We start from the raw sequence: 14,183 nt of genomic DNA on the forward strand, positions 1-14,183 counted from the left end.
CATAGTTTCAATGTATGGTTTAATTAATTAGATGCTCTGGAGAGCTATATGTTGTTAGATGAGAACTATGTATGCACTTTGGTTTTAATGTGATGATGAACTTCTATTAATTTGGATACTTAATTATATATAATGCACGCAGATGAACCAGCAATGGATGTATGGTGACAGACACACCTGCGAGTACATTAAGGGTGTGCATGAGTTTCTCGATGCGGCTGAGGTAAACAAGTAGAATGGTTTTATGTGTTGTCCATGCACTGAATGTGGGAATACGAGGTCTTACTCTAACCGGAAAATCCTTCACTCCCACCTGCTTTACAAGGGTTTCATGCCACACTATAATGTTTGGATGAGGCATGGAGAAATATGGGTTATGATGGAAGACAGCGAAGAAGAAGAGTACGATGACAACTATGTGCCCCCTGAATACGGCGATGCTGCAACGGGGGGGAGCTGGTGAAGATCAAGAGGAACCAGACGATGTGCCCAATGATGCTGCAGCGGGTGAAGCTGTTGAAGATCAAGAGGAACCAGACGATGTGCCCGATGATGATGATCTCCGCCGGGTCATTGTCGATGCAAGGACGCAATGCGAAAGTCAAAAGGAGAAGCTGAAGTTCGATCGCATGTTAGAGGATCACAAAAAAGGATTGTACCCCAATTGCGAAGATGGCAACACAAAGCTCGGTACCGTACTGGAATTGCTGCAGTGGAAGGCGGAGAATGTTGTGGCTGACAAAGGATTTGAGAAGCTACTGAAAATATTAAAGAAGAAGCTTCCAAAGGATAACAAATTGCCCGACAGTACATATGCAGCAAAGAAGGTTGTATGCCCTCTAGGATTGGAGGTGGAGAAGATACATGCATGCCCTAATAACTGCATCCTCTACCGCGGTGCATACAAGGATCTGAACGCATGCCCGGTATGTGGTGCATTGCGGTATAAGATCAGACGAGATGACCCTGGTGATGTTGACGGCGAGACCCCCAGGAAGAGGGTTCCTGCAAAGGTGATGTGGTATGCTCCTATAATACCACGGTTGAAACGTCTGTTCAGAAACGAAGAGCATGCCAAGTTGATGCGATGGCACAGTGAGAACCGAAAGAAAGATGGGAAGTTGAGAGCACCCGCTGATGGGTCGCAGTGGAGAAAAATCGAGAGAAAGTACTGGGATGAGTTTGCAAAGGACCCAAGGAATGTATGGTTTGCTTTAAGCGCGGATGGCATTAATCCTTTCGGGGAGCAGAGCAGCAATCACAGCACCTGGCCCGTGACTCTATGTATGTATAATCTTCCTCCTTGGATGTGCATGAAGCGGAAGTTCATTATGATGCCAGTTCTCATCCAAGGCCCTAAGCAACCCGGCAACGACATTGATGTGTACCTAAGGCCATTAGTTGAAGAACTTTTATAGCTGTGGAATGGAAACGGTGTACGTACGTGGGATGAGCACATACAGGAGGAATTTAACCTTAAGGCGTTACTGTTCGTGACCATCAACGATTGGCCCGCTCTCCGTAACCTTTCAGGACAGACAAACAAAGGATACCACGCATGCACGCACTGTTTAGATGACACTGAAAGTATATACCTGGACAGATGCAGGAAGAATGTGTACCTGGGCCATCGTCGATTTCTTCCGACCAACCATCAATGTCGAAAGAAAGGCAAGAATTTCAAAGGCGAGGCAGATCACCGGAAGAAGCCCGCCATGCGTACCGGTGATCACGTACTTGCTATGGTCAATGATTTACATGTAATCTTTGGAAAGGGTCCCGGTGGACTAGCTGTTCCGAATGACGCTGAGGGACACACACCCATGTGGAAGAAGAAATCTATATTTTGGGACCTACCCTACTGGAAAGACCTAGAGGTCCGCTCTTCAATCGACGTGATGCACGTGACGAAGAACCTTTGCGTGAACCTGCTAGGCTTCTTGGGCGTGTATGGGAAGACAAAAGATACACCTGAGGCACGGGAGGACCTGCAACGTTTGCACGAAAAAGACGGCATGCCTCCGAAGCAGTATAAAGGTCCTGCCAGCTACGCTCTTACGAAAGAAGAGAAAGAAATCTTCTTTGAATGCCTGCTCAATATGAAGGTCACGACTGGCTTCTCGTCGAATATAAAGGGAATAATAAATATGCCAGAGAAAAAGTTTCAGAACCTAAAGTCTCATGACTGCCACGTGATTATGACGCAACTGCTTCCGGTTGCATTGAGGGGGCTTCTACCGGAAAATGTCCGATTAGCCATTGTGAAGCTATGTGCATTCCTCAATGCAATCTCTCAGAAGGTGATCGATCCAGAAATCGTACCAAGGCTAAGGAGTGATGTGGTGCAATGTCTTGTCAGTTTCGAGCTGGTGTTCCCACCATCCTTCTTCAATATCATGACGCACGTCCTAGTTCATCTAGTCGACGAGATTGTCATCCTGGGGCCCGTATTTCTACACAATATGTTCCCTTTTGAGAGGTTCATGGGAGTCCTAAAGAAATATGTCCGTAACCACGCTAGGCCAGAAGGAAGCATCTCCATGGGCCATCAAACAGAGGATGTTATCGGGTTTTGTGTTGACTTCATTCCTGGCCTTAAGAAGATAGGTCTCCCTAAATCGCGGTATGAGGGGAGACTGACTGGAAAAGGCACTCTTGGAAGAGACTCAATAATATGCAGGGACGGATATTCTTGGTCTCAAGCACACTACATAGATCTACAGAACTCTACCTTCGTGACCCTGTATGTCGATGAACACAAGAACAGTCTGCGCTCCAAACACTCGGAGCAGTGCGACGACTGGATTACATGTGAACACATCAGGACTTTCAACAGTTGGTTGGAAACACGTCTCAGAGGTGACAACACTGTTTGTGACGAGTTGTACTTGTTCTCCAGGGGACCATCTTTGACTGTATTGACTTACTAAGGATACGAGATAAATGGGAATACATTTTACACGATCGCCCAAGATCAAAAGAGCACCAACCAAAATGGCGGTGTCCGCTTTGATGCAGCAACCGAACGGAAAGGACACATATTATGGTTACATAGTGGACATATGGGAACTTGACTACGGACCTGATTTTAAGGTCCCTTTGTTCAAGTGCAAATGGGTCAATCTGTCAGGCGGCGGGGTACAGGTAGACCCACAGTACGGAATGACAACAGTGGATCTGAAAAATCTTGGGTACACTGACGAACCGTTCGTCCTAGCCAATGATGTGGCACAGGTTATCTATGTGAAGGACATGTCTACCAAACCGAGAAAAAGAAAAGATAAGGAAGCAAATACATCATACGATGAGCCAAAGCGCCACATAGTTCTTTCAGAAAAAAGGGACATCCTGGGAGTGGACGGCAAGACAGACATGTCTGAAGATTATGAAAAGTTTCATGAAATTCCTCCCTTCAATGTCAAGGCTGACCCAAGCATCCTGATAAACGATGAAGATTATCCATGGTTACGGCGCAATAAGCAAATGACACAAGCGAAAAAAAGTGAAGAAAATGAAATCTCTTTATAACAGATGATCTTTCGTCCGAAACACTGATACTTCGAAAGAGATTGTCCGTTTTGTACACGAAGTGCATCCAGTTTTTCCCGTAACCATCTCAACTTTGTTGCACATGCTATGTGAGTGAAATGATGATACCATGCCAACTTTCAACCTTTTCGGAGTTCATTTGAAATGCTTTTAAATTTCAGGGTCTTATAGCTCAAAAAAATCAGTAAATGCATGAAAAATAACAAATGAAGTCGGAAAGGGTTGAAAATTGATGATGTGGCTTTGAATGGTGCATTTTGAACACAGAAAAAATATGGAGTTCAAATAAGTTCAAGAAAATGAAATCCCTTTGTAACAGATGATCTTTCGTCCGAAACCTTGATACTTCGAAAGAGATTGTCCGTTTTATACACGAAGTGCATCCAGTTTTTGCCGTAACCATCTCAACTTTGTTGCACATGCTATGTGGGTGAAATGATGATACCATGCCAACTTTCAACCTTTTCGGAGTTCTTTTGAAATGCTTTTCAATTTCAGGGTCTTATAGCTCAAAAAAAATCAGTAAATGCATGAAAAATAACAAATGAAGTCAGAAAGGGTTGAAAATTGATGATGTGGCTTTGAATTGTGCATTTTGAACACAGAAAAAATATGGAGTTCAAATAAGTTCAAGAAAATGAAATCCCTTTGTAACAGATGATCTTTCGTCCGAAACCCTGATACTTCGAAAGAGATTGTCCGTTTTGTACACGAAGTGCATCCAGTTTTTGTCATAACCATCTCAACTTTGTTGCACATGCTATGTGGGTGAAATGATGATGCCATGCCAACTTTCAACCTTTTCGGAGTTCATTTGAAATGCTTTTCAATTTCAGGGTCTTATAGCTCAAAAAAATCAGTAAATGCATGAAAAATAACAAATGAAGTCAGAAAGGGTTGAAAATTGATGATGTGTCTTTGAATGGTGCATTTTGAACACAAAAAAAATATGGAGTTCAAATAACTTCAAGAAAATGAAATCCCTTTGTAACAGATGATCTTTTGTCCGAAACCCTGATACTTCGAAAGAGATTGTTCGTTTTGTACACGAAGTGCATCCAGTTTTTGCCGTAACCATCTCAACTTTGTTGCACATGCTATGTGGGTGAAATAATGATACCATGCCAACTTTCAACCTTTTCGTAGTTCATTTGAAATGCTTTTCAATTTTAGGGTCTTATAGCTCAAAAAAAGCAAAAGGAATCAACTAAAAAGTTTTTATAAACCTCTAGTATTTTTGAAACTAAACTTATATAAAATTTATGCAACTTAAATTCAGAAAGTATTTTTGTTCAACACATTAATAGCAAAAAGAATTTAATAGCAAAAAAATAACAAAATTTGTTTTTGATTAAAACAGATATTAAAAATAACCTAAAATTACCAAATAGAGTATAATGATAAAACACTGTAATATTAAGTAGCAGGAAAAAGAATCACTCAAAAATCTAACTTCATAGTAAAGTTATTCATAAACTAGTGATTCACATACATTTTAAAACTATAAGTATTTAGTACAAATAAAAAAATAAAAAGCAAAAAATAAAACAAAAAAAATTCAAATTTTAAAACTAATGGCACTAACAGAAAGTTTATAATTTTTGTGACCTAAAAGCAAAAAGAAACCACTAAAAAATTATAAGTATTTAGTACAAATAAAAAAAGCAAAAAAGAAAACAAAAGAAGAAACCAACCGGGACCATAGGTGCGCATTCGTCCCGGTTCGTGCGATGAACCGGGACCATAGGTCCGCCTATATAAGCCCACACTTGCGAAAATTTCGCCAACTGCTCCATTCCCCATCGCCGACGCCGCCAGGCTGCTCGTCCTCCTCGTCGCCGTCGTCGCGCCCTGCCCCATCCCCGCGTGCTTGCCGTCGCCGCGCCCTGCCCCGTCGCCGTCGCCGCACCCTGTCGCTGTCGTCGTCGTCGCGCCCTCCTGCCCGTCGCCGGCCGCCCTGCCCCGAGCCCGCTGCCGTCCGCCCTGCCCCGAGCCCCGCCTCCTCGTCCCCGTCGACGTGTGCCGCCCCGAGCCCGCCGCCGTCCCCGTCGCCGTGTGCCACCCCGAGCCCGTCGTCCCCGTCACCGCGTGCCGCGCGCCCCGCGCATGCCGTCCCCGTCGCCGGCATCCCCGAGCCCGCCGTCCTTCTTCCCGTCGCTGGCCTCCTCTCCCCGTCGCCGCCCGCCCCCAGTGAGCTCCCCCCTTTCCCATCCCCGTCGCCGACGACGCCACCCATTGCCGCCGCTGCTCTCTGTGTATATATGTTCATATATGCAAAAGTTACATTTTTAGAAAATCATCTATATATGTTCATATATGCAAAAGTTCTATATGAATGTGGCTATATGTATGTTCATGGAAAATAATTTTGCTCGATGATCTTTTTGTTCACGATGTTCATATAATTTTTTTCATGTATGTATGAATGTCGATATGAATTGTACCTATGATGTTTTTTTTATTCATAGATGAATATGTATGTGGCTATGTATGTGCATGTGGCTATGTGAATATGCAAAGAAGAGGAGATGAAGAAGATGATATATTTTCTTATTCATGGGTGTGTCGAGAGGGTCGTCGATAACTTTAGTGTATTTTAGATTATTTTCATTTTAGGTCATTTTAGGTCGTGGGTGTGTCGAGAGGGCGGCCGAGGGGTCGAGGGTCGTCGAACATGAGAGGGGGGATGATAGATGATGATGAGGGGGGGAGGGGGGACATCGGACATTCATGAGAGAGGCGGGGAAGAAGGGGAAGAAGAGGGAGAAGAAGAGGAGAGGAAGTCTTCTCCTCTATTCTTTCTCCTCCTCTATTCTTTCTTCTCTTCTTTTTTCTTCTTCTTCCTATATGTATTAGTTTTTTTATTTAGGTTGTTAATTAGTAGATATTAATTTTTCTCATATATGTATGGATGCATGTGATATGTATGTATGTATCGGGTATGTCGTTGTCGATATACCCCCTACCCGATAACTTCGACATGAGGGGGTCGAGAGGGGGTCTAGGGTCGCCGAGGGGTCAAGGGGTCGAGGGTCGTCGAACATGAGAGGAAGAAGAGGATAAAAAAAGAAGAGGAAGAAGAAAAAAAGAGAATAAGAAAGAACATGAGATCTCCTCTATTCTTTCTTCTCCTCTTTTTTTTTCTTCTTCTTCCTCTTTTTTTATCAGGAACGAGGGTCGTCGAGGGTCAGGGTCGCCGAACGGTAGAGGAAACCCTAAATATAAAGTATCGTGGGTGTGAGATCTCCTCTATTTTCTTATTGCTATTTAGGGTTTCCTCTACCGTTCGGCGACCCTGACCCTCTACAGTTCTTACTCCTCTATTCTTACTTCTCCTCTTTTTTTCTTCTTCTTCCTCTTCTTTTTTTATCCTTGAAGCGTTGTCGAGGCCACCCCAAACCCTAGAGAAGCAGCGTCGAGGCCACTAATTAATATTAGTTCTACGTTTTCCACTAATATATCCATCTGTGATGTTTGAATAATAATTGCCACGTTGTCAATATTTGTAGAAACTATGGACACCGCCCGAGATGAAGTACAAGAAGAGTTGTTGGGGGACATAATCGCACAAGGAAGTGATGCCGTCGTCTCGTTGTTTCTCAAAAACACCGATGGTCTGGAAGCAGCTGGCTATGATTATGATGGCTCCGGTGACCTAATGCCGGTGCAAGAAGGAGACCGTGAGGACGGCTCCGGTGACCCAATGCCGGTGCAAGAAGGAGACTATGATGACGTCTCCGGTGACCGAACCGAGTCCGGCCAGGTATATATATTAGTTAAGCTTCTGCTGACTAGCTAATTGATGCATTCATTATTTTGGTATGTACACATATTAATTAAGTCTTTGTTCTTTTTCTAGCCCTCCGGATCGAGCACAACTTCGGTAAAGAGACGAGGCCCGAAGAAAAAGTTGAGCTCGGATGAAAAGTTTGAGATCATAGCAATCGCGCCCGACGGCCAACCGATTGAACCCCTTCGGACAAAGAGCGCATTTGTTGCTCAGTGCGGGGTTTTGGTTAGGGACAAGATCCCGATCAGCATCCAGCAATGGTTAAAGCCGGCTACAGAAGACCCTGAGGTGTCTTATGTCAATGATATGCAGAAAAATGATCTTTGGACTGAGCTGAAGTCAAATTTCACCCTACCGCCAGAGGATGATCCAGAGAAGCCAGTTAAAGAGCAATTAATCAAGTCTTTTGCTCTTAAGAGGATGGCAGGACTATTCAGGAGGTGGAAGAAAGAGCTGAATAAGTTTGTCGAAAATAAAGAGACACCAGAATTCAAGGGCAGATATGAGAAGATCAGAGATCACTGGCCCGCATTTGTGGCCCACAAGACATCGAAAAAGAGTAAGAAGATGTCGGCGACAAACAAGCAAAATGCTGCGAAGAAGAAGCATCACCATCGCACGGGGTCAGGTGGCTACCTCGTAGCCCGGCCTAAGTGGGCCAAGACTGAGAATGATCTGGTTGATAAAGGGATCGAACCAGAGACAATTAACTGGCCAGACCGTTGCCGGACTTGGTTCTTCGGGGCTGGCGGAACCTTGGACCCTGTAACAGGGAAGTGCATTTGGATGAACGATCGAATGGACATACCAGTCAGGAAGCTTCAGCAGTATATCGAAGCAGCGCAGCAAGGGACGTTCTTTCCAGACAGAGAGAACGACGAGCTCACAATGGCCCTCGGGAATCCTGAGCACCCTGGACGGACACGAGGCACGCCAGGCTCCATTTCGTGGAAGGTTGGGTTTCCGGACGCAGGCGGTTACAAATCCCAGGAGAGGAGGAAAAACTTGTAGCAGACCCAAATGCAGGCACTGCAAGCAAGGGTACAAGCGATAGAGGAACGAGAAGCAAATCGCAGCAAACATACTGCCGAAGCTTCCCCCGAAACTACCCCGCCATCTCAGCGGAGAAGCAGTGTGGCTTCCACCGAGCTGCTTCAGCCGGAGCATGCCTTGACGGCTCCTGCCAGCTATCCCTGGATGCTATCACGGAGTCTCAAAATTGCCACCTTATGACGCAATGGATGAATTTGAAGGTTAAGGCGGCTGTTGGCTTTGTTTATCCTACTGAACCCGGTGCAACTTTTCACTGCCGGCCGATTCCAGAAGGATATGCTAGGGTGATGGTGGATGAAATAACGGAGGGATTTGAGGACCTCCAGCTTGACCACCCTACCGGTGAAGGGGAGACTAGGCTGGGGTCTGCTCTGAAGACTCCATGCCTATGGCGGAAGGAGCTCATCAACCTTCCGAACTGGACGCCTCCGCCTCCTCCTCCTCCTCCGGCAAGTCAGGGCACTCCGCCTCCTCCACCGCCTCCTCCTCCGGCAAGTCAGGGCACTCCGCCTCCTCCACCGCCTCCTCCTCCGGCAAGTCAGGGCACTCCGCCTCCTCCACCACCTCCTCCTCCGACGAGTCAGGGCACTCCGCCTCCTCCACCACCTCCTCCTCCGGCGAGTGACGATCAGGGCACTCGACCGGCTCCTTCTCCGGCGCGTGGCGGCACTCTGCCTCCTTCTCCGCCTGCGCCGACGCGCCCGAGCAGCCAGCCTCCTCCTTCTCCGCCTCGTCAGCAAGGGCGGAAGAGACCTGCCGCCGCTCCGGCTGCTCCGGCGCGTCGTACTCCTTCTCCTCCGCCTCGTAAGCAAGTAAAGAAGACAACCGCTCCGTCTGCTCTGCCGGCGTCTAGCAGTACAGCCAGAGGCGGGAGGAAATACAGACTCGGTTCTTCTCTGAAGACTCCAGAGAAGTTACCATACGAGAGGACCCCGGAGGAGAACGCCGAGATCGCACGAGAAGAAGTGAGGAACTACTTTGAAGGGGTGAAAGCAAAGAAACATCCACCTCCGGAGGAGAAGGTAGATCCGGTGAAAGCGAAGCGCACTCTGGCTGCCCTGACAAAACCATCCAAGTCTCCGCCAAAAGGAAACTATGAGCGCATTATTAGAAAGGAATTTGCCGAAGCGGAGCGGTCGGGAAGTACTGTCAGTGATCAAAGGCTGAAAGAACGACGAGCTGGGAAACAAATTGCCCAGCTCAGCGAACAAGCGAAGCAATCGTGCCCCCCGCTCAAGGTGCCTAGCGACAACGTCGCTAATGATCCGAGGATGGTGCCCGGTTATAGCAATCTTGGCGATTACCTGCCCGACGATGTACATTATGATTTCATGGAGGTGCAGATACAAAGATACGAGTACGGGAAGCCTCTCGTCAAAGATGAAAGATCTCTATCAACGATGATGCGAAGATTGCATGATTGGTACTTGAAAATATGCAGAGACTCTGGGGGGAGGAGTACTTTGTATGTGAAAGTTAAAAAGGAGCATGACCTCGTTGGAATTGAACTGTTGCCTGTTCCATTTGAGGAGTTCTTTCAGTTTTTCAATCAATTGGCCCTCGATAAAACAACGGTCACCTGCTACTGTTTGTAAGTAGTACTACTTCTGTCATTAAGTCTCTCTATATAGCTCAGCTCTATCATTGCATGTATTTATAATCATCCTCACTATATTATGCAGATTGAATATCGCCGAATTGAAGAAAAGACAAGTCGGTGATATTGGGTTCATTAACACATATCTCATAGATGCAACTCAGATTAAATTTCATGCCGCGGATACTGAGGCCAACTTGCTACGATCGTTGGTAATAAATGAAAACAAAGATATAATACTCTTTCCTTACAACTTCAGGTGAGTGTTACTGTCTTGTGCATATTCGGTTTCCCTTATATATTAGTCAAGGTTATAGTAATGTATGCATGCGTGTGCAGTTACCACTATATTCTCCTAGAGATTAAGCTTGAGCAGGGACTAGTAACCGTCTTAGACTCAAGACGAAAAGATCCCCAGGACTATGCGGACATGACTCAAATGCTCGAGAAGTAAGTTAAATCGATCATTATCCACCATATCAGCAACTTTGTTCATTTCCTGATATATCAAGTAATTGTTTTCTTTGTCTGACAGGGTTTGGAAAAAATTCTCCAAAAAAGCTCCAGGACTCCCGAAGAAGCTGCAATTTAGACACCCGAAAGTAAGTACTATAGTAGCATGTTCCGCGCATCTCCTATTGATTCAAGCGCTAGTTTCATCAATACCATTTGGCATTCTTACTTATCAGTTTGATTGACCTCTATTTCTTGTAAAGTGGTTGTGGCAGGAACAAGGGAATGATTTCTGTGGATACTACGTTTGCGAGTCCATCCGCCACACGACCTGTGAGCGGGGCCTCACTGACGAACAATATGAAGTACGTAAATAACAACATTCACAATTTTATTTTATTACCATCATTTGTGTTGAGTTTCATTCATTCATATATATATATATATATATATATATATATATATATATTGACCCCCTTCTTCAAATTAGATGTTTCGAAAGTGGGATGAACTCCTAGCACCAGCTCGCATGCGAGCAATTCAAGAGGGATTGGCGGCATTCTTTCTTGACCACGTGATCGCTGAAGACGGAGAATACTATGTGGACCATGAGTCCGTATGATTATATTTGTAAGAGATAATTATTGTATATATGTAGCCGGTAGTGTCGGATAGATATACGAGAACTTGTTGTTCGACCAATCTCTCGGAGAAGGAGAGGTGGTCGATATCACTTCTCTCTGTATGCATATATGTTCATGACGATCTTCTGTTTCCTTCGTTTGCTTACTAGCTAGCTAGCGTGTCTAGTCCTCTCTATACGTATGTATAGTACGTAGCGTCGACTAAGCACGGACATAAGAGAGGACACTTCTCTTTATTAATTATAGCTAGCTAACACAATCTATGAAACACCTAAATTAACCCCCCCAAAACCCCCCACCCCCCCCCCCCCCCAAAAAAAAAAAAAAACCCCCCCCACAGAAATGCTGACGCATGGATGTCTATTGGTCCCGGTTGGTGCCACCAATCGGGACCAAAGGGTCTCCTGCCTGGGCTCCGCGCACAAGCCACGTGGAGGCCCATCTGTCCCGGTTCTGGATTGAACCGGGACTAAAGGGACAGGGCATTAGTACCGACCCTTTAGTCCCGGTTCACGAACCGGGACAACAGGCCCTTTTTCTACCAGTGTGGTCACGCCAACATAAAAAGGAAGGCACCATGGAATGGTCATTTTCAACTCCATTTGAAACTAGTGAAGTCAAATATACTTCATCACACTACTATGCATCTCAGCAGCTTGTCTTTGACATCCGAGTCTGCTCATTCGGTATATAAAAAATAGTCTGCATGATCTGCTCTTAGTATTCCCAACTAATAATCTAATATACCTGGAAGTCGTTTTCTGCTCAACTTGCAACCGAGCTAGCAATCGCCTGGTCGATAGACAATCCCACATGTTGCATGCGATCACGTGAAACTAGCCCTAATCAAGCACAACCACCACAAATGACATTCCACCATATCAAAATAAGCAATCTCAAACACGGAAATTAAGCGCGCCGGGATGTTTCCTGACCACAGCCACTGAAATTAACATGCCTCGATCGTTCACTGGTGGGTGGTGACCTAACACCTGCCGTACCACGACGACCGTGCGCCAGTGACCTCACACGGCGGTACGGCGACGGACGCTCCTACGCGAACGCGTGCGCGCGCAATCCATCACCAAACGGCCAACTCTGACTAGTGACCGATGTATGGCGTCTTCAGGAGATCAGCCTGCAGATCGACCAGATAGGTGCAGCTGAGCTGCCCAACCGACCGACCAATTACCGAATCATCCAAAAAGTACTTGCCTTCAGGTTCGATGTAGCACAAGATATTTCGGTGCATATCTGAGTAGCATGTATTGATATGAGTACATACATTTGGACGGCAGGTTCCGGTAAAATCTTAGAGCCATTCTGTAGAGCAAACTAAGCAAAGAATTAGAGCTTGAAATGTATCACTGACCATATCATGTGATAACTCATGTCTTCTCAATATTCCGGAACTAGAGTTGGATAGGCAGAGAGATGGATCACACACAAAGTAAACAACCACCGAGATGCAGGTGACCTACCAGGCCACCAAGGCACCGAGATGCAGGGAGCCACTTTGGTGTCTACCTCAAACATGCATGCATGTATACCCGACACATGTAGGTGCAGTTTTTTTGGCTATAAATACCAGCCTTCTTCTATCTCCCAGCCATCACCGCAAGAAGTTGCCTCTCTCTGATCCATACACATAGACAAGAACCATGCTGCGCAAGAACACCATGTCCTCCCTTGTCTTCCTCATGGCGCTGCTGCTCTCATGCAGCTCCATGAGCAGCGCAGCACGGCACCTAGAGGAGGCCGTGCCCAAAAAGGAGTATCCACCACATCCGATCGTCCCGGAGCTGCCAAAGCCCGAACTCCCACCTCACCCTGCCATGCCTGAGCTACCGAAGCCTGAACTACCGCGCCCTCTCGTTCCCGAAGTGCCACACCCCGTGGCGCCGGAGACACCAAAGGAGCCTGAACTGCCGCACCCCGTGGCGCCGGAGGTGCCAAAGCATGAGCTGCCGCCGCACCCTGCTATGCCCGAGCTCCCGAAACCTGAACTACCGCATCCGGCTGTGCCACAGACGCCAAAGGAGCCTGAAGTGCCACACCCCACGGTGCCCGAGGTGCCAAAGCACGAGCTGCCGTCGCACCCTGCTATGCCCGAGCTCCCGAAGCCCGAACTACCACATCCGGCTGTGCCTGAGGTGACAAAGGAGCCGGAAGTGCCGCACCCCGTCGTACCGGAGGTGCCAAAGGAGCACGAGCTGCCGCACCCTACCATGCCAGAGTTGCCAAAGCCTGAAATGCCACACCATGCCGTGCCAGAGGTACCAAAGGAGCTCCATGTGCCGCACCCTGAGGTACCGGAAGTGCCAAAGGAGCCTGAGTTACCGCACCCTGCCGTGCCAGAGGTCCCGAAGCACGAAATGCCACCGTTCCCGAAAGCCGAGCTGCCCCAGAAGCCCGAGTTCCATTTTCCGGAGCCAGAGGCCAAGCCATGATCGGACTAGCTGCACCCGCGTAGTGCCGTTATCAAGTATTATTAAACTATATACTAGTATATGTGTGTGATTGTTCTATTATACATGTGCGTGGGTGCGTGCGTGGTACATGTCGTTTAGAGCATACACTCTAGTTCCGGACGGCAGCGTTATGTTTGAGTGGTGTTGCATGGTGCAGCTGCTCAATTTGTTCTCTACTTCCCTTTACGTATATGCAGATGTATATGATATATGTACCTGAATAATTATGTTTTCGTGTTTGGAGTTTTTATATTGGATCACATTTGTGTTTGGATTTACATATATGCATCACTAAAGTGTTCTTGTTTTGGCTACATTATGCGCTTCGGACAAATTTCTTTTTTGAGCCGGCAAATAATTTCTTTTGTCATTTGTATTAATATTATAGAAGGCCCGAAAGCCCAGATTTGATCGGAAGCATAATATAAGATATAACGTTTTGAAGGGGTGCATCTCTTTAGCCATACAAAATCAAATGGTTATTTATATTATTATTATTATTTCTCTCAATTTTCATGCTCGAGACGATATTAATTGAGGCGAGAAATATTGTGTGTAATGCAAGTCTTAATTTCATTGAAAGAACAAAAGAATAAGATTTGTATAACACTATGTAGTTATGCCAA

The 14,183-nt window shown here is 46.2% G+C and overlaps 1 protein-coding gene across 1 annotated transcript; it reads left to right on the forward strand.

Moving 5' to 3' along the window:
• Nucleotides 1–12,679: 12,679 nt before the first annotated feature.
• On the forward strand, nucleotides 12,680–13,807 carry LOC125536410 (protein PELPK1-like). Its single transcript, XM_048699626.1, has one exon. It carries the CDS (start codon nucleotides 12,748–12,750, stop codon nucleotides 13,534–13,536), a length of 789 nt encoding a protein of 262 aa, XP_048555583.1. The 5' UTR covers nucleotides 12,680–12,747; the 3' UTR covers nucleotides 13,537–13,807.
• The last annotated feature ends 376 nt before the right edge of the window (nucleotides 13,808–14,183 follow it).

The sequence above is a fragment of the Triticum urartu genome, chromosome 2 (genome assembly GCF_003073215.2).
Source record: "Triticum urartu cultivar G1812 chromosome 2, Tu2.1, whole genome shotgun sequence".
NCBI classification, from domain to species: Eukaryota; Viridiplantae; Streptophyta; class Magnoliopsida; order Poales; family Poaceae; genus Triticum; species Triticum urartu.